Here is a 19,964-nt window from a genome sequence, read left to right as displayed (position 1 = left end):
GTTAGAAAGTCATGACGTTCAATGTAGAACACTTGCTTCAAATAGTGATGATAGTACATGAAACTTTTCAATGGTAACACTGAAAAAATATTGCATTACATTTTGTCTGTAGACCTAAAAAAATGCACGAATTTAATTTGGCTCTTTTTTCCATAAACGAAGAAAAATTGTTCATTAACTGCACCCAGAAAATAATTTCATAATTTCGGTTTATCGATTTTGTTTATTTTACCCTAATGGTTGTGGTATTGATTCCGAACCAAAGAATCAGAATATTGAATTAAGGATACCTTAAAACAAAATTCTCTTTTTTATGTGAGTTTTGCATACTTAATACTATGAAAAAAATTTTAATATGTTATATTCGTTTTTGTTCTGTTTTCTGCATTTGCCTTTAAAACGTGTTAACGACAACCTTAATTTCCATATTCAGACTCGACTTCAAGTAGAAAATAAGCTATGTTTCAAGTAAAAAATGTCTTTAGAATAAAATGATTTTTAGTAAAATCACTGTACACTCTTGGTTATACTGTATATTCTTGGTTTTGGTGAAACTCTGAGTTGATCAAGCCAAATACAATACACGTAGGAAGATGGGAAATTGGCTACTGAGCACATCAAACCATTTACTTTTCGTTTATCGAACGAAACGCGTATACGACAGATATTGATATAGCATTAAAATGCAAATAAAAAGAAATTAAGTGCAGGAAATAAATTTTCATAAAGGGGGAAATGTATTTTTTTTTATTGTTGTCTAAAATTTAACATTGTTTCGTTAAGAAAATTAAGTTTTTCATTTAAAAAATAAAAACGAAAAAAAAACAAGTGAGGAAAGTCTAAAGTCGGGCGGGGCCGACTATATTATACCCTGCACCACTTTGTAGATCTAAATTTTCGATACCATATCACATCCGTTAAATGTGTTGGGGGCTATATATAAAGGTTTGTCCCAAATACATACATTTAAATATCACTCGATCTGGACAGAATTTGATAGACTTCTACAAAATCTATAGACTCAAAATTTAAGTCGGCTAATGGACTAGGGTGGAACACAATATTAGTAAAAAAAAATAGGGAAACATTTAAATCTGAAGCAATTTTAAGGAAACTTCGAAAAAGTTTATTTATGGTTTATCGCTCGATATATATGTATCAGAAGTTTAGGAAAATTAGAGTCATTTTTACAATTTTTCGACTAAGCAGTGGCGATTTTAGAAGGAAAATGTTGGTATTTTGACCATTTTTGTCGAAATCAGAAAAACATATATATGGGAGCTATATCGAAATCTGAACTGATTTCAATCAAATTTGGCACATATGACTATATTACTAATTGTACTCCTAGTGCAATATTTCAACCAAATTGGGCCAAAACTCTGGCTTCTGGGGCCATGTAAGTCCATACCGGGCGAAAACTTTATATGGAAGCTATATCTAAATCTGAACCGATTTCAACCAAATTTGGCACGCATAGCTACAATGCTAATTCTACTCTCTGTGCAAAATTTCAATTATATCGGAGTAAAAGATTGGCCACTGTGGTCATATGAGTGTAAATCGGGCGAAAGCTATATATGGAAGATATATCTAAATCTGAACCGATTTCAACCAAATTTAGCACGTATAGCTACTATGCTAATTCTACTCTCTGTGCAAAATTTCAATTAAATCGGAGTAAAAGATTGGCCTCTGTGGTCATATGAGTGTAAATCGGGCGAAAGCTATATATGGGAGCTATATCTAAATCTGAACCGATTTCAACCAAATTTGTCACACATAGCTACAATACTAATTCTACTCCCTGTGCAAAATGTCAACTAAATCGGAGCAAAAAATTGGCCTCTGTGGTCATTTGAGTGTAAATCGGGCGAAAGCTATATATGGGAGCTATATCTAAATCTGAACCGATTTCCACCAAATATGACACGCATAACTATAATGCTAATTCTACTCCCTGTGCAAAATTTCAACTAAATCGGAGCAAAAAATTGGTCTCTGTGGGCAAAGGAGTGTATATCGGGCGAAAGCTATATATGGGAGCTATATCTAACTCTGAACCGATTTGGATGATATTTTGCAAGTTTTTCGAGGCTCATAAAATATTCGGATTTACGGAATTTGAGGAAGATCGGTTGATATACAAGCCAATTATGACCAGATCGGTGAAAAATATATATGGCAGCTATATCTAAATCTGAACCGATTTTTTCCAAAATCAATAGTGATCGTCTTTGAGCCGAAACAGGACCCTATACCAAATTTTAGGACAATCGGACTAAAACTGCGAGCTGTACTTTGCACACAAAAATACATCAACAGACAGACAGACGGACAGACAGACAGACAGACGGACATCGCTAAATCGACTCAGAATTTAATTCTATGACGATCGGTATACTAAACGATGGGTCTCAGACTTTTCCTTCTTGGCGTTACATACAAATGCACAAACTTATTATACCCTGTACCACAGTAGTGGTGAAGGGTATATTTACAAACATGTATGGAACTAACACCGTCAATGCAACATTTGGTGTGACGTATGCCAATTTCCCATCTTCCTACGTGTATTGTCTTTGGATCAAGCTATGTCTGCTAGCTTCTGAACGAAACAAGCTATCGGCGTGAAATTTATATTTATTGCATATATTGGTATGCAGATAATCACGCTAAAAGATTTAGGCCAATCGTATAAGATCCCAAGAACAGTAATCACGGTAGATAATTTTGTATTTTGAAAATGTTCGAATCTAAATAAGCGTAATTAGGCTCCAGGATTAGACAAAGTTCTTTATAACAGGTTGCCTGATAAGTCCCCGGTCTGACACATAGATGGCGTCGCTATTATTAAATGCATATTATTTTTATATAGTACCAACTTTCAAATGATTCGTGTCAAAATTTGACGTCTGTAAGTCAATTAGTTTGTGAGATAGAATTAAAGAATTGCGTGTGTTGATAAAATACTGTTTTCTGAAGGGAAAAAATATGGTGGAAGCCAAAACTTGGCTTGATAATGAGTTTCCGGACTCTGACCCAGGGAAATCAACAATAATTGATTGGTATGCAAAATTCAAGCGTGATGAAATGAGCACGGAGGACGGTGAACGCAGTGGACGCCCGAAAGAGGTGATTACCGACGAAAACATCAAAAAATCCACAAAATGATTTTGAATGACCGTAAAATGAAGTTAATCGAGATAGCAGAAGCTTTAAAGATATCAAAGGAACATGTTGATCATATCATTCATCAATATTTGGATATGCGGAAGCTCGGTGCAAAATGCGTGCCGCGCGAGCTCACATTTGACCAAAAACAACAACGTGTTGATGATTCTGAGCGGTGTTTGCAGCTGTTAACTCGTAATACAACCGGGTTTTTCCGTCGATATGTGACAATGGATGAAACATGGCTCCATCACTACACTCCTGAGTCCAATCGACAGTCGGACTCCGAAGCGTGGAAAGACTCAAAAGTCCGCTGGCAAAGTAATGCCCTCTGTTTTTTGGGATGCGCATGGAATAATTTTTATCGATTATCTTGAGAAGGGAAAAACCATCAACAGTGACTATTATATGGCGTTATTGGAGGGTTTGAAGGTCGAAATCGCGGCAAAACGGCCCCATGTGAAGAAGAAAAAAGTATTGTTCCACCAAGACAACGCACCGTGCCACAAGTCATTGAGAACGATGGCAAAAATTCATGAATTGGGCTTCGAATTGCTTCCCCAACCCAACGTATTCTCCAGATCTGGCCCCCAGCGACTTTTTCTTGCTCTCAGACCTCAAAAGGATGCTCGCAGGGAAAAAATTTGGCTGCAATGAAGAGGTGATCGCCGAAACTGAGGTCTATTTTGAGGCAATACCGGAGGAGTACTACCAAAATGGTATCAAAAAATTGGAAGGTCGTTATAATCGTTGTATCGCTCTTGAAGGGAACTATGTTGAATAATATAAACGAATTTTGACAAAAAAATGTGTTTTTCTTTGTTAGACCGGGGACTTATCAGCCAACCTTAGGTACATGCCTATCTCCAATATGTGAACTACACGTTGTTTTGATTTAATAAGCTAGATGTCATGAAGTTTGCAATGGTTTTGCTCTCGTATATGATGCATTGCCTTTGGAGCTGGCCAATACGAATTTATCAAATTCCTTACTTGTTTTAAAACTGAAACCAAATATCATCTGACTATTGTTTAACAAATAACTTTATTGAAATGTTTCTTAAACAAAAGATTACAACTAAATTAATAAAATTTTTCATTTTCCACAAGTTTATAAATATAATGTATATAAGTTTTAAAACATTTAATAGATATTAATATTTCTTCGCAATGGTTAACAAAACAAATTAGTTTTTCGTAATAGGGTACATAAGTATATGTTTTAAGTATGTATATATGTATAAATATATGATATAAGCGAATATTTTAAATATGTGTATAAAGAAAATAATTTTTAAAGACAAAATAAAAACAATATTTTAATATGTAAGTAGTATAAAACAAATGTTTTAAAACATAATATGTAATAATAAAAAAAGATAATTTTCTCAAAAATTCATATATGATTATGGAGCAACTTTTTCTTTGAGTATGGATATAGCAAATATTAGAGGAAAAAACATAAAACGTTTTTTTATTTAGATGTTTATTTTTGTTCATTTATTCAAATAACAACATTTCTCTTAAACAAATACAGTTATTATATAACAACAAAATAATATAATAATTCAATATAAAAAATGATTGTTATTACTTTTATATATGTGGATACATACAAACAAATCGTTTAACTCGAATTTAGTTTCGGTACATTTTTGGCATTTTGTTAATGTTCGGTTTTACTTCAATTTTTTGTGGTTTAATTTCTTTTTGAAAGGGTAAATATCAACAAAACAATAACAGCAAAAGTAAATACAGATAGTATGGTATGTAGGTATTGTTTTTCCAAAATATACAAAGAATATAAGAAATATCTACCGTTCCAAACAATATATTTCAACAATATGTAGAATAAATTCAATGTGTACGATTACCTTTTTTACTTTAATTTAATTTATTTTAATTTAATTAATCTAATAAACTTTCTCATCTTCATGATATATTTTCTGAATGCACAAATGAAACTTTGTTGTCAACAATTTCTGTTTCGATATTCAAACTCGAGTGTAATGCATTACATTTCGACTTTTATGTAATCTTTTCCACTGTTATTGTTGTTGTTACATATGATGTTGATGGTTTTTATGATGGATTATGGTGTCTGCACTATTTTCAGTAGTACTAATGATAAAAATGTGGCGTTGCTGAGCTCTGCGTCCCTTCCAACTAAGGGAGGGGGCGAACTACTGTTATGGGATTGTTTGATTTTTGTTGTCATCGCAACCGTATCATGACATGATGTGTTATGGTGGTGATGTTGTTTCTGCTGTTGATAATGTTTCCTTTTTGTTGTTTGCACTGAAGATAGATTTCTCATAGCTGCTTGGTGTTGTAGGGATTATAGTTGATTGGAATTTCATATTGCCTTGGGTATCATGAAAGTTGCTGCTTATCATCATCATCACCAGCTAGATTTGATTTTCCGGTGGTTGTGAATTTTCCAGCTGTTGCCTTTTCAATGATGTCTGTAAAACTATTTAAATTAATTGCACATTTCTCGGCTAGTTTTAAGGATTTAACATCATTTGGTGTTGTGATATCATTTGATTTTACTTCTGTAATTGTTGTATATAATATAGGTGTGTTGTTACTGATGCTGTTATTTGTATTTGTTGTTGTATTATTATTATTATTAAGTTGCCTTTTATGTTCCATATTTAACAGATAATTTATATTAATTGTATTATTAGCACTAAATTTCTTTGGTAATTCCACTGGGTTTAGTACAGATTTAAATGTTATTGATGTGGTTTTTGATAGTGGTGTTCGGGGGTTCAGTGTTGTTTGCTCCCTTTGCAAATCCTTATGGGATTCATAGGTGGGAATATGGGCCGAATGGGTATCGACTTTGGTTGGAGTTTCCTTAATTTGAAACGTTTTTATCGAACGATAAATCTGCGGCAGCTGAGCAAATTGCTCATTTTGATATGAGCTGCATGCATGTATCAATCCCTTCGTCATTGATGGTGATGATGATTTTGTGATTGTTGCTGCTGGCAACTTTGATAGTATTCTATGTTGTTGATAATTTTGATATCGTGTAGTCTTGGTAGTGTTTATTTTTTTCTGATTACTCAATGTTTTCAAACTTTTACCAAATGTTGTTTTGGATGTGGTTTTTAGACCTATAACCAATCATATAGGGGAAAAGTAAAAAATACAAATAAATATTAATTTTGGTTAGTTTGTGGATATTTGATTTAAAGTAAATTATTTATTGTTATTATTAACATAATTATTATTCTACACAAAAGAGACATATAGACGCAAAACAATGAAAGACATTAAACAAAACATGCATGTTAGTATATAATTATGTGGGTTAGACATAAACCGCTAATGGATAAAGTAAACAATTCATAAGCAATTTAGCATAAGGATATGTAATATGTTGTATAAGAAAAATCCTTTAATGTATATTTATATGAAGAAAAGCATTTCTTTAAGTCTTCTTTCATAATTTGATTTTCAAACAAATAAATATGACTTTTTAAATTTTTTGAATTTAGAGAGATTTAATTTAGTCTGTTAAATAAAAAGTTATGACGAAGATGTGAAGCTCCAAACTTGTGCAATGTTCTGAAGACTCATTTTGCCATGGAATAAAGCACTAACTTCTCGTGGTGGATAAATAAATATATTCATGGAATGTGTGAAGTATTCATTATCTGGTGTTACAAATCGTGCCCACTCTTCATGTATACCCATGTTCGGATATCCACCTTGATTCCATTTTCACCATTCCAAATTTCGGTGTCGATATTCTAGTGAAGACAATTCACTTCACAAATTTTTCGAATGTTTCGAGTAATAAATCAAACCGAAACACTGCAAAGAGATTACTATGTCAAGCCATCAGAATCAAAATAAATCGGTGTGCAGTTCTTTTCAATTTTTTTTTGGTTTTGTTGTCATTATCACGATACAAGTAAAACTGTACCTGTATAGGTAACATGAAATATTTTGCTGTAGCAAAGACGAAACTTCGTATGCGACACGAAGTAACTATCAAGAGAAAAACAAACACAATCCTCGATCAGTTGATTGGCAATAGCCCTGCAAACATTTTCTATCGAAAGTGTATCGAAGTAGTTTCGCCGCGGAAGATAAAACTTTCGCAGGCGATATCATCTTCTTATCAAATTAGGGTCCCCGTTCGGGAACAAATGTCCTACTACGCGATAGTGTTCTCGGGGAATCGAACCAGTGACTAAAAGTAGTTAGAAAAGCGATAGTTATTTTTTAAAAAATAAAAATGATGATCGGATGCACCGAGCATTGAACTCGGAACCTTTCGTTTTCAAGTCAGAGGCTCTCCCTCTGTACCACCCACGCTCGTTGGTTGATAATGGCTTTTTACACACATGTACTCTCAGAGAGGTGCTATTGAAAAATTAGCTATGTCGATGTATGGAGTCTATATTTAGATTTTTGATCGCTGTTATTGTCGAATTTGTTTCGAAACGGAAACACCCCACGCGATAGTTGTTTTTATTGTTGCTGTGCTTGAGATTTTACTACCAGAAAACTTCCTGGCGATCCGAAATAGTGACATCTTAGCGAAAGGCGATAAAACTATCACCCAAATGTTGGCAGGGAGTCAGTGAATGCAGGCTGTGCTGTTTATTATATGTGCCAACAACAAACAAAATAGAAATGGAGAGTGTGTGTAACATACTCTTATAGTTGAGAGAACGAAATAACTTCATCTACACTATAGACCTTATAATACATAGTAGAGGTCTGCACAATTCCATTTGTAAATGAAGAGTACACGTGTACTTGCTACATGAGTACATCTATTTGAGAGAGTCGCAAAACAATTGGTACACATTTTGATGAACACCCAAAGCCACGAGTAACTTCTTGTTGCTTCTCTGATGTCTTCACTACCAACAAACACATATTCCTCTTTCTCTCTTTTTGAAGTGTACTCAGAGTGATCACGTCGAGTATGTTGCGAGAACAAAACTTCATAGAGTACTCCATGTACCACGTGCAATTTCAGAAATACATAAAACAGTTACTCTCCATAATATATGTTTTCGGTTTTGTTATAAAGAACGGCAAACGTTAAGGTAAGTGTGTGACATACATAAATATTTGAAATATGTGACATACATACATATCTATGATTAATAATAATGGAAAGTTTTGCTTCGCACATAACTGAGAAATACTTGTGGTACCACGTGAAGTGAAGAGAATCCATGTTGTACTTTTTCTCAAGTACTTGCATTTTTATTGTTCCTTTTTTTCGGAACACATATTTTATCGGATAAGTACTTGGTGGTATTTGACAAGCAAGTGTTCTCTTCACTTCACTACTTGCGCTCTGAGAGAAAGACAGTGTATGTACTATATTCGAAACGCACGCTTACAATCTCATTCGTTTTCCTTTTTGTAGATTGCCAATTTTACACAAAATTAGAACGTTTATGATGCAACAGAGAATTTATAAATAAATTAATATATTAAAAGTTCATATCTGAACAAAAAATTGTGACCAAAACCGCGAAAATACGAAATTTAATTTTGAGCAGCATTGCTCTTTACGAACAACACAAAAGCAAATGCGCGAAAATTAATGTTTGGGACTGACTCTTTAAGAAAAAATCAAAACGAAATGTCAGAAAATTAATTTTTGGAACTGACACATTTTTTTAAAGAGAATAGTGGATCATCTATGTATTACAAGGTCTATGATCCACACAGCAATGGAAATTATAAAACGAATGAAATTGGAATTCCGAATACTTCAGAACATAGTTTGGTGCTTGCTTTATTGGCTTCTATTTGTTCTGTTTCACAATTTGCAAGGTTTATTTTTTACTCGATCGAGGAATGGACAATGAATTTACTACTCGAATTGTGTGGCGTGTGTTGAAGTAGTCTTGGGTAAAATCGTTCACCTTAGTAATTCGGACTAATCGTTCCTTTTGTACAAAGGAACTAGTTCCTTGAAATCGTTCCATCGTTTCTTTCCGTTCCGCTTTTTATATTTGTCATCACTTTCATCTACTAAAGACATGATATTGTTTGTTTACTTTGTGCAACAAAGTTGGTGGTCAAATGAAATATACGAAGAATCGCATGAATTTACTTCAAATAATAATATATAAAATAAAGAATGAAATGGAGAATTTAAGAAAGTAACTAAACTCAAATTTGCAATGACTGTATCCTAAAAGATTTTTTTTTTGTGTTTTGTGAAGAGCTTGAGATTGAACCAATGATCCTATTAAATAGCAGCATACCAATCAATGCTTTCATATATACACGCGCCAAAGTGAATGAATTAGCAAATAGTTACTGTCAAACAAAAATAAAAAAATCAAACTGCGATCCGCGGAACGATAGAGTGTAAATTGAAAATAAAAATAAATGACAAAAGGAAAGGAAGAGCGAAAGAGATGGAACTAGTGACAATCGTTCCTTTTAGTGAACCGTTCATTGGAACTAGTTCGTTCCGGAACGACACAAGACTAGCTTGAAGTAATTGCTTGTGTATTCGTTGCAGAGGTTTGATGCACATTCAGCTGGTACTGGATTTGCGCGCATGGGCTGCATGTGCGGTTTTGTAGAATAGTAGTATATGCGACATATACATGACAAAAAAGTGATTTCCTGTATTTTCTCCATACAAACTCGATGTTCATTCCAAGGATAAATTTTTTCCAACTAAACAAAATCCATTTGACAACGAATACTAATAAAAATAGGTCAGATGTAGGGAAAATTCAATAAATGAATTGGGATGTTTTCCTAAAATTACAAACGCGGGGATTTTTATTTTTACTACAAATGTAGGGAATGTTTTCTATTTCCACATTTATATTACCCACATCTCCATATTTTACTAAAATTTTACAATAAATAACACATTTGTTTAGTATTTCAGGTATTTTAAGACCCAAAATGATAGTAAAAGCTTTACTAATTCAATAGAAGCAATAAATCCTTTCTTTAAACCGGGACACAATTTCATGAAAAAGATTTGAATTTAAATTAAATGGCAATGTTCTGTCGCCATATGTTACCCTGGCAATAAGAAATGTGCTTGTCAGCAATGAGCGCGAAGAGTTGTTAAAATCACTTCCCAACTTTAAGGAAAATGAATATCTCAATTTCTAAATTACAGATTTAGAAGAAATTTTCTATTATAAATTGATTACATATTAAAGAAATTAATCCTGATATAGCATTCGAAGTGACAATAAAATATATTTTTAGTTGAAGTTGTTATGTAAACAGGTCTATATTGGTTTTAATCTACTTCTAGATGTCATCGTTTTAGGATTTTCGCAATATTCTTATTAGCTCAATCACCAAACCAAACCAGAGAAAAGATATTTCCATTTTTCTTTCTGTTAACTGGCAGTTAAAGCCTAACGAAGCTACATGAAAATGGCCGTTAGTCATTATAATATAATGAATTCCAAAACGTTTTAGAACAATACTCGAATTGAACATTTATTGTTGATATTTGTTATATGTATAATTAATAAAGCCACTGAAATGTAAAAAACAATAACTCGCCTCACCGCCTACCAGAAAGTCTCAGTATTTATAAAATTTAATTTCAAAATAAAATTTTCTTTACTTTCTTACAATGCAAAATGAATTATGTGATTTTACTGATATTTGTCGGTTATACACTTAAATAATATAATTTGAGATTTTCCAAGAATACTACATATTTATAGTAAATACAATAACAGATATACCTAACTATTATATTAGTACATACAGTGCATTTGCGGTAACTTGAGCTAAGTAAAACCAAGAGAGTTCACTTTAGCGAAAATGTTCACGTTAGTGAACGTCAGCGAATTTCAGAACAAAACATAGACATATTCGGGAGTTTTACACGTTCTAGGGTGACAGTCTTTTATTTTTGTAATTAGTAATATTAAAAACTTAATTTAATTTCATGAAAAAATTAAAAACAAAAGAGATTGGAAAAATATCAGTGGGTATGTAGTTATAAAGCAATTTAAATTAATAATTAAAATTCACGAAAAAAACTAGATCATTAAAAAATTTTGTAAGTGTATTTGAAATTGCATTTGGCATTGTGAATCTGTCTTTAACGTCAAATTTCATGTTTTTCAGAAAGCAAAAGCGTGTTCACCCTATGCGGTGTTCACGTTATGCGGTGTTCATGTTACCGCGAGTGCATTGTAGATTTAAAGTTAAAATTTTATTAAAGGCACAATCTTAAACATAGTACTTATGCCTGTATATCTTCGCCAAAACTGACGGAACGGCCACACTTGATATATATTTGGTAGAAATCAAATCCGAATTCATCCCAACAGTTAAATTATCAGAACTTTTGAGCTTATATTGGATATAAAATAGTATTTGCATAAATTTGAAACATAAACATCCTAGTTTCTAGTTTATGCAAAGACATTCCTGGAAAAAAGTTTGATTCCCATTTTGGTGAAATATTTTTGTTGATAATAAGAATACTCAAGAAACCCAAATAATTCTCATCACAACTTTTTGTTTATTGGTGATCATCGTGCAATTTGGGAAAAAGATGAAAGAATATGCAAAAGTGTGCAAGTACATAATATGAAAAAGTATATTTTATATATATAAGAGAAAACAGCAATGAACTTTAAACCATAGATAGAGTTTACACAGAAGGACGGAGTAGAAGTGAGATGTAAGGAAATAGTCGAAATATTAGAATAAAACTAGCTCAAAGCACTTATGTTTATATTTGTAGTTAAATAATTTTATTGCAGTTGCAAAATTTATAGCTGTGATTTTGAAAAAGTCGGAAAACCAAAATTTGAGAACTAATATTATTATAAATATTGTCTTTTTCCGTTCAAACTTCGAACAATCTATTGAGAATAAATACATGAATGTATTTGTATGAGATTTTACAAAAAAAAAAATAGAAATTGTTCTAACATTTCTACCCGATTTTTGATAAATCGACTTTTAAAAAAACTTGAATTTTATATAAAGTGGACTTATGACCTGTGCAAAAAAATTAATACAAAGTCGATTTCGGCCAGATAAAATTAGATTTATATACACCCAAAAAAGTGAACCCACCGTGGAAGAAAATGGAGGTTTATTTTAGAAAATTTTAACTAAAATAGTTTTCTAATTGCAACATGTTACAAATAAGTTAATACTTTTTGTCAAATTGAAGAAAAATGATTATAAATAATTAATTTTTGTCTGTAATTTAAGATAATTTCATATATTGAAAGAAAAAATTGGATCAAAAATTTTTAAAATGTCTTTAGCGCTGTACGAAGTTCAAGACAGTTACAATTTTAGTAAAATTTATTCATTTGAGAGACTTATGAACTCAATTTTAGCAAACTTCTGCACTGTTAGAAAAATATGTTTTTCATATGTTCCGATATAAACAAAATGTGTGTTCGGGCACAATTTTTAAACACAATATATTTAAGTGCAAACATGTAATGTTCCTAAACTAACACAAAATGTTTGGGACACATATGTTAATATGTTCGAATATATTATGTTTGGGGCATGAATGTTTCATAAAAATAATATGCGTGAATGTAAACATATATAAATTTACAAATTTCGAGTAAACATATATATGTTGTGATACTTTATTCAGAGAGCGACAGAGAGAGAGAGAGAGTTAGTATAGAGAAAGAAATAGAGATGGAAACCGGGAGGGTTGAATAAAAAGATATCAACATAACACAGCGAGAGAATGAAATGAGAGCAATTTCTGTGAAACCGCTTGTATGTTGTTTCGGAAAACTGTTTTATAATATGGCCAAAAATTTGGTATGCTTAAGTCTAAATATTATTTAATTTGAATAGTAGATTGAGTATTCGGAATAAAGAGAATAGACATTCGGAACCAAGAAAACAGACATTTGAAAAAAAAAACAGCGTATTTGTATTACAGAAAAAGATGCGAAGAACTCAAAAATTTCGTGGAAGTTAAAAATATGTGAGGGAATGAACACAATCTTCTTTGGGGAATTCTTCCAAGCATATACTATTTTTGGACTCAAAATGCTTCCAAACATATAATATGCTCACATAAAACAAACATATTAATGTTTCGGCGGTATCCAGTAATATATGTGCTTCCTGCAAAATATGTTTGGAACATATGTTAGAGAAGCGATTTTTTTTGAGGGTGTGCTATTTTAGGAAAATATGAACTTTTTAATTTTATAGTAAAATTGTGCACTATATTTGTATAAAACTTTTTTTCTTATTTTTAGTTCATGTCATTAAAGTGAGCAAAAAATTATTCAAATAAGGAACATTTGTGCAAAATTTACACTCATATTGTGCAAAATTTAACTAAAATCAAGTAATCTTCATGAACTAAATTAGTTTAGTTGGCATTATAGCCCCTTTTTTCTGGGCGTAGGTATTAAAAAAATATCTAAAATGGATTATTCCACTTTAAGTGGATTATTCCAATGTATATTCAACTTCGATTCCAATTTTTTAAACAAAAAACAAAAACAGTCCATTCTGAACTTTTCTATGCCCAGACTTTTTCGTTAACAGTCGATTCGATTCTGGTCACCAACAAAAGTCGATTTTGCCTATTATTATAAAAAATATATAAAGTGGATTATTCCAACTTAATTAAATTAAATTAAAAAAGGCAACTTAGGCATTTCCACTATTTTTCAAAAAACGGTCCCCATTCGCATGTATCATAAACTAATTGCTCTGTAATATAGAACCAGGAGATCATAGTTAGGCGATATGCCAAATATATTAAGGACGCAACTGTTTAATTTAAAAGTTGGCGGGCTGATAGCTCAAACCTTAAAAAGTCGGGTGCTACTTTGATATTTACTGGTTTATTATTTTATGAATTATATCATTTTGGGCGAAGGAACTTTTGATATTGTGAAAAAAGAATAACCCGGAATATAACGTGAGGATTAAGTATTACTTTGTGAAGAAAAAATTACTGTTGAAGCATATCCTTTTGGTGAAGAAACTTTTTAAATTGTTAAAAAACTTTTTAAATTTTAAGAAAGTATTAATATATTGTTTCTTTTTTTTAATATAAATATACAGTTAAAAAAAATTATGGTGTGTATGGATCAGTCCCAGTTATTTTATCCGGTTTCTTTAATACGGGATTGCTACACGCAGAGGAGGAATATGATCACCCCAAACATATTTCAAGAGCAAAATGGTTTTTGTAAGGTAAACATGGAACATTTTTGTCACAAAAATGTTATTTTCACGGAAAACACATACTGGTTCCCGAAATCAGATACATAATTTTCGAGAAAATAACATTTTTGCGACAACCATGTTACATGGAGTTGTTCCACAAGCATTTCTTTTAAAGCGCATTCCGGGATCCCCCATTTATTTTTTTATTTGTCCTTTTGGACAAGTATTAGAAATTACGCCATTAGACTATTCGAACTGAAAATTTTAGTTTTGAATAATTCAATTTCACAAAAAATAGAAAATAAAAAATAAAAATAAAATAATAATAATAATTAATAAATTAAAGTTCATCCCCGCTGGGATTTGAACATACGCCGTTTGACTTTTTCACTTTCATGAAAGTTCTGTTTAGAAAAATATTTGATAAGAAATTTCTGCTGGTGAGATTTGAACCAGCGTTCTTTATTTTTTCATTCATACTATTAAAGAACATCTCAGGAAGTAGTTAGAATGTCATGCCGTGGTGTCATATTAGGATCGTATCACAAACATTTGAATGGACGCTTTCATGCATCGTGTTCAATGGCATGTCCTAGCAAAAAAACCGTCGCCAAAAAAGTAGTGAAAATGTTCTTTTTGGATCTGGAAGTGATGCCAGATTGACGCAGAAGCGATGAATTTAACATGGGCTTGCCGTAGGATGGATGTCCACCATTTCAACAGCCGCCGCACTGAATTTGCATCACTTCTTAAGGTGTGAGGCGAATTAAATGTTTTGGATGTGAATTAAGAAATTTTGTGATATTGTGGCAAATAAATAATTTTTAAAATTTATTATTTTTAATGCATTATAACTCTTGTCTGGAACTTTTGTGATCAAATATTTTAAATTTAGCATTTTTTTCGGCTAAATTTATATAATTTGTATAATTTTATTGATTCCTAATCTGTTTTTAACCTATTTGAAACACAAAGAAAATAAATTTCCCATTAAAAATATGAAAAAAGCGAGTTATAAAGGAATTGACTCAAATTAACTTCCTGTGCATTTAAAATAAAGAACATCTTTGGGAGAGCATTTTTGGAAGTTCTTTTAAAGTTGTGCCTTGAGAAGAACTTCCAAACTTTTTTGCTGGGGTGTGGCTGAGTGTGCTAATGCGTTCTGTTATGGTGCCAACAGACCCAGGTTCAATCACCCGGTGGGGCGAAGAAGTTTTTCAATTTGTAAAAATTAGATAATAAGAAAATAAAAGTGTAACAAAAATATTGATAAAAATAAAAAGTTAAATTGCATATTTTGATTTTAATTTTTTTTAAATTTCTTCGTCCAAATGAACTTCCAAGGCACAGCTTCTAAAGCAATGCAAAGGTTCCAAAAATGAAAAAAAATCGTTGGAGATGATCCAAGTTTGCACTACTTCCGGATCACAAATTTGGGATCCAAATTGCTGGGTTAGGACACGATCTGGGACAGTTTAGTGGACCACCCCATATACACATGACCCAATCATGGATAATCTCTTAAGATCCTGTTTAGTTTTTAGTATACGAATCGCAACTTTTGAAATATATTGATCAGATTCAGATTATAATTGTATTTAAGTAAACGTACAAATCCAATAAGATTTTAATATCAAGAGATTATAAATATTAATAAATTGTATGAACATTTAAAATTTGCGAAAAACTAGTGGCAATTTGGCGTAGGGATGGGCATAATGTTGGGAAGAAGGAATTTTTGTCGATTGCAGAGGCGAACTCTTAATCTGGGGTTACTTCGCTCAAAATTCTATAATTCACGAACTAATGATCCTAGCAACTTTATATATGGATTCGGTTTAAGTAGCGCTGTCTACCTTGAAAAAGTATCAAAGAATTTTGTCCTGTTATATGGACGCAATGAACGTTTCTTCTAATTAAAAAATTGTTTAAATTTTTTCAAATAAAAATCTAATCATCGTAAAGAATTTAAAATCGAAAACGAGAACATTTACCGCGTATGGCTTAATGAAATTATTTTGCTGTTATTTGTACATAAGTGCTTGGGCTTGTTTTTCTGATTCTGCTTAAAAAGTTGTTTTAATTTAGTGTTTTTTGCTGTTGGTGTGATGGTGGCTGTAGTGATTGTGATTACCTTCAAAGTTTAACATCCTATTTTGATAGTTAAACAAATTGGTTTGTTTGTAACATGGCTCATACGAGTAACGATTATTCGGGGCTAAATTATCATCAATATCTTGAGTAAATTGACTGCCAACAACAGCAACGCCATCGCTAGTATGCTTACTGCCGCCACTATCCTCATCAGCAGTAACATCATTATCCTTGTTGTTGTTGTCCTCATCGTCAACAGGTATAGTAAGAGCGCTATTGATACCAGTACCATGGCCAACATCAGCAGTTAATTCTATGGAAGATTTTGGGTTACCAATGTTGCTGTTGTTACTATCTTTGTCGCTGGGACTTTTGATTGGAACTAGCAATCCAGAAGCCCCAGAAACTGGCAAAGTAGTGACATTAGTATTTGGTGTAGTTGTTGTTGTTGGTGGTGTGGTACTTGAAGAACAGATTATGTTGCTGATGTTTGTGGTCGTTTTGGTTGGGGTAATGGTGGCAATCGATTCTGTGTTATTAGTTATTGATGTTGTATCGTAAGGAGGAGGAGTAGTAGTAGTAGTGGTGCATTTTGTTGTTGCAGCAACATCATCAGCATCATGACAATTACTATGGCCACTATGAATATCAACATCATCATCATCATCGGCGTCGTCGCCAAGGAAAACTTTTTGATCAATTTCAGAACATGTTTTTACCGGAGTTCTGTTGGTGTTATCTGAAGCTCTGATGATGATAGATTGTAATTGCTGATGATGTTGCTTTTGCTTCAGTGGTTGATGTGGTGCTGATGTTGTTGGCGGTAGTAGTTCTATGGTCTTCGATGTTTGCAAAGTGGTTATCCGTTGATGATGCTGTCGCTGCTGTTGCTGCTGCTGTTTTAGATTTTGTCCATGAACTTGTTCACGGCAAAGTTTTCTATGAATTTCATCGTTATCCCATTCATCCTTCATCGTGGTTCCTCTACTATCATATTGATTATAATCTCTTGTTGCATGCACATGCTTTTATTAATGTTGTTGTTGGTGAGAATTTTAATAACAATTTGTTGTTTGTAATTATATTGTTGTTGTTTTTGTAATATCAGTAGATATAGTGTATTTTAGACATCCAAACACATATACAAAAGCAAAAAAATGGAAATAAATGTTTAAAAAATCAAACAAGGCCTTTATAGCAATTTCGATTTGAAGCTTTACAATAGGGTGTAACGAAACATTTTGTTGACCGCATAATATTGGTTGGAAATATGAGTCGTTATAGCTTATAGGTATGGGACATTTTAGAACTGTTGACTCTTGTCTTCTGCGTTCGGAGTTTACATGTTTAAGCTCGCCAAATAATAAAAAAATAATATAGTGAAACCTCAAAAACTTGGACACTCTGAAAACCAGACATCTCTCAAAAGTGGACAGTTATCTGGGGACGCTATATTTAATCTATAAACATTGAAATCATCCCCCCCATAACTGGACACATTTCAGAGGTTTCACTTTAATATGCTATTAACCACGGATGTGTCGTAGGGGAAAAATGTGTGCGTTTCTCAAAAATCAGCAAATCTGTTTGTTGTCAATTCTTATATTTTGTCATTCATAAATAAAAATGGGTAAATAATATAAATGTGGTTTTAATAAGAGGAACCAACGATCTCAATGTGATGATAAGATTCTTGATGGGTACTTATTTCCTCGAAATCTAAGGGACTTGGATGGTGAGAGGAGTAAGAATGAAATGTCCAAAAGGTCCATACAAATCTTCTCAACATATAAGTCGCCGGCACCTGATGGAATATATAAAACGGCGCTCGGTGGAGTGCGAGGGCCTCTCACTGCCAAGGTGTAACAGCAATTCTTGATATCAACATCACCACCGACCTACTAACCGAACCCTTAGACTATACCTACACTAATAGAAAAAATTAGGTTCCATAATCGTGAACGGACGGTAACAAAATGAAACGGAAACGTTTACGAAAAATCATAACGGAATGTTCACGGTTTCGTCCACGGGCGTTCATAATTTCATGAACGGCTTTCGTTGTTATTTGGCCATGAAAGGTTTTAAAATATTCGTTAGACGTTCTAATGGCAATTCCGTCGGTGGTGCAATGCGCTAAGGCGACTGTTACGCGTATTGTGCAGGGAATCCAGGTTCGAGTCACGGTAGCGTTTTGTTTTATAAATGCGTAACCATTACGTTTTCAGATCAAGAACGCTGGTTGTTGTTTCAACAACGTGACAATTGACGCCCTCTGTTTTCCGTTTGACACAACATGTGCTTTGATTCACTTTCATGGATTGATCGTTTTGAAATGAGCACGCCGTTTAGGATTTTTCTAGTGGCGCAAAATATAAAAGACTCGGAAAACTCCACACGGATGTGTACCAGGGAGACTTTTTATAACACTTCTTCTAACATGCTCTGTCGGAGGCCAGAGAGAGATGTTATGATATTATCATCAGATCACAGAGAGGAGATCTAAAGATTTGGGACACTATGTCGAAGTGGGGCATGAACCCAATGATGGTATAGTGGATAAAAGAAAATGACCATTCCTATACAATCGGATAGCTGATGTCGACGAGTCGCATCGACGATTTAGTAGTGACTGTAGATGCAGCAGTAACCAGTGATAGTATACCAGAAGTGTCATAGTCACCTCGGGTATATGCTGGGTACGTATTTCTGATGTCAGAAAGACTATACTGAGCTGAAAAACTTACAATGGTGGATCGAAAATGGATGAGAGGATGTTTGACGGACCATAAAACTAAATTGCAGATAGAAATTCATGCCATAACGAAATTAGTTCCAATGCCAGAGAAAATTATTATTTTCACAGATATTCGAAGGGCAAAGCAGACTTACTGATAATAATACAGCAGCATTCATATCATCTAGGTACATACATATGCCGGAATTAAGGCGAAGTCAATGAACTGGCAAGACCCATAGAAGCCAATTGGACAGACTTGTAAAATTGGTCATGTACCCTGAGGTAACATAAAACGATGTGGAACAATGGAATGGTCGGAAGGGAAGCGAAAATATTATGGCGGGACTAAAACAAATAAATGACTAAAGGAGAGTAAGACCATAGTAAGGGGGATTACTGACCTCCTTGAGGGCCCATTTGTCGAATAAGAAAATTTGGAGATTTTGTAGTTCCCAGAGTACGCGAATAAATTCCCTGACCCAATACTTATATGAGACAAAGAACTTGGACCCTGTTTCGACATAACTTAGTCTAACCATAACTAATTTATGACAAAATGAAATTCTATTGGGCAAGAATCTTCAATTGTGAACTGAGTAAGCGTAATTTTGTCAAATTAAACCTGGTAAGACCAGCTAGATTTGCAATGATATAGACAGTGAAATATACCAGTTTATACCAATATCACGCGTCGATATGCAATTTTATTATATAGCTACACTCAATTATATTTGCAGTTTGTATATGTGTTTGCATGTATAAAGCTATTGTATATGTGTGGGTT

At 32.9% G+C, this 19,964-nt stretch overlaps 1 protein-coding gene across 6 annotated transcripts in view; it reads right to left on the bottom strand.

Moving 5' to 3' along the window:
* Positions 1 to 4,196: 4,196 nt before the first annotated feature.
* osp (myosin phosphatase Rho interacting protein outspread) overlaps positions 4,197 to 19,964 on the bottom strand; it is a 470,128-nt gene continuing 454,360 nt past the window's right edge. For 3 of the 6 annotated variants that reach the window (XM_075295116.1, XM_075295117.1, XM_075295118.1), the window contains exons 11-12: positions 16,481 to 17,465; positions 4,197 to 6,299 (exon numbers count right to left, since the gene is read on the bottom strand). In XM_075295116.1, coding sequence (XP_075151231.1) covers positions 5,548 to 6,299; positions 16,481 to 17,465 — 1,737 coding nt within the window. In that variant the 3' untranslated portion in view covers positions 4,197 to 5,547. The remainder of the gene's footprint in view (positions 6,300 to 16,480; positions 17,466 to 19,964) is intronic. The other 3 variants (XM_075295119.1, XM_075295120.1, XM_075295121.1) reach the window with 3 other exon arrangements.

Source organism: Haematobia irritans, chromosome 2, assembly GCF_050003625.1.
Source record: "Haematobia irritans isolate KBUSLIRL chromosome 2, ASM5000362v1, whole genome shotgun sequence".
Classification (NCBI taxonomy): domain Eukaryota; kingdom Metazoa; phylum Arthropoda; class Insecta; order Diptera; family Muscidae; genus Haematobia; species Haematobia irritans.
Note: the sequence above shows the minus strand (reverse complement) of the source record. Positions and strands in the feature narration are given on the sequence as shown.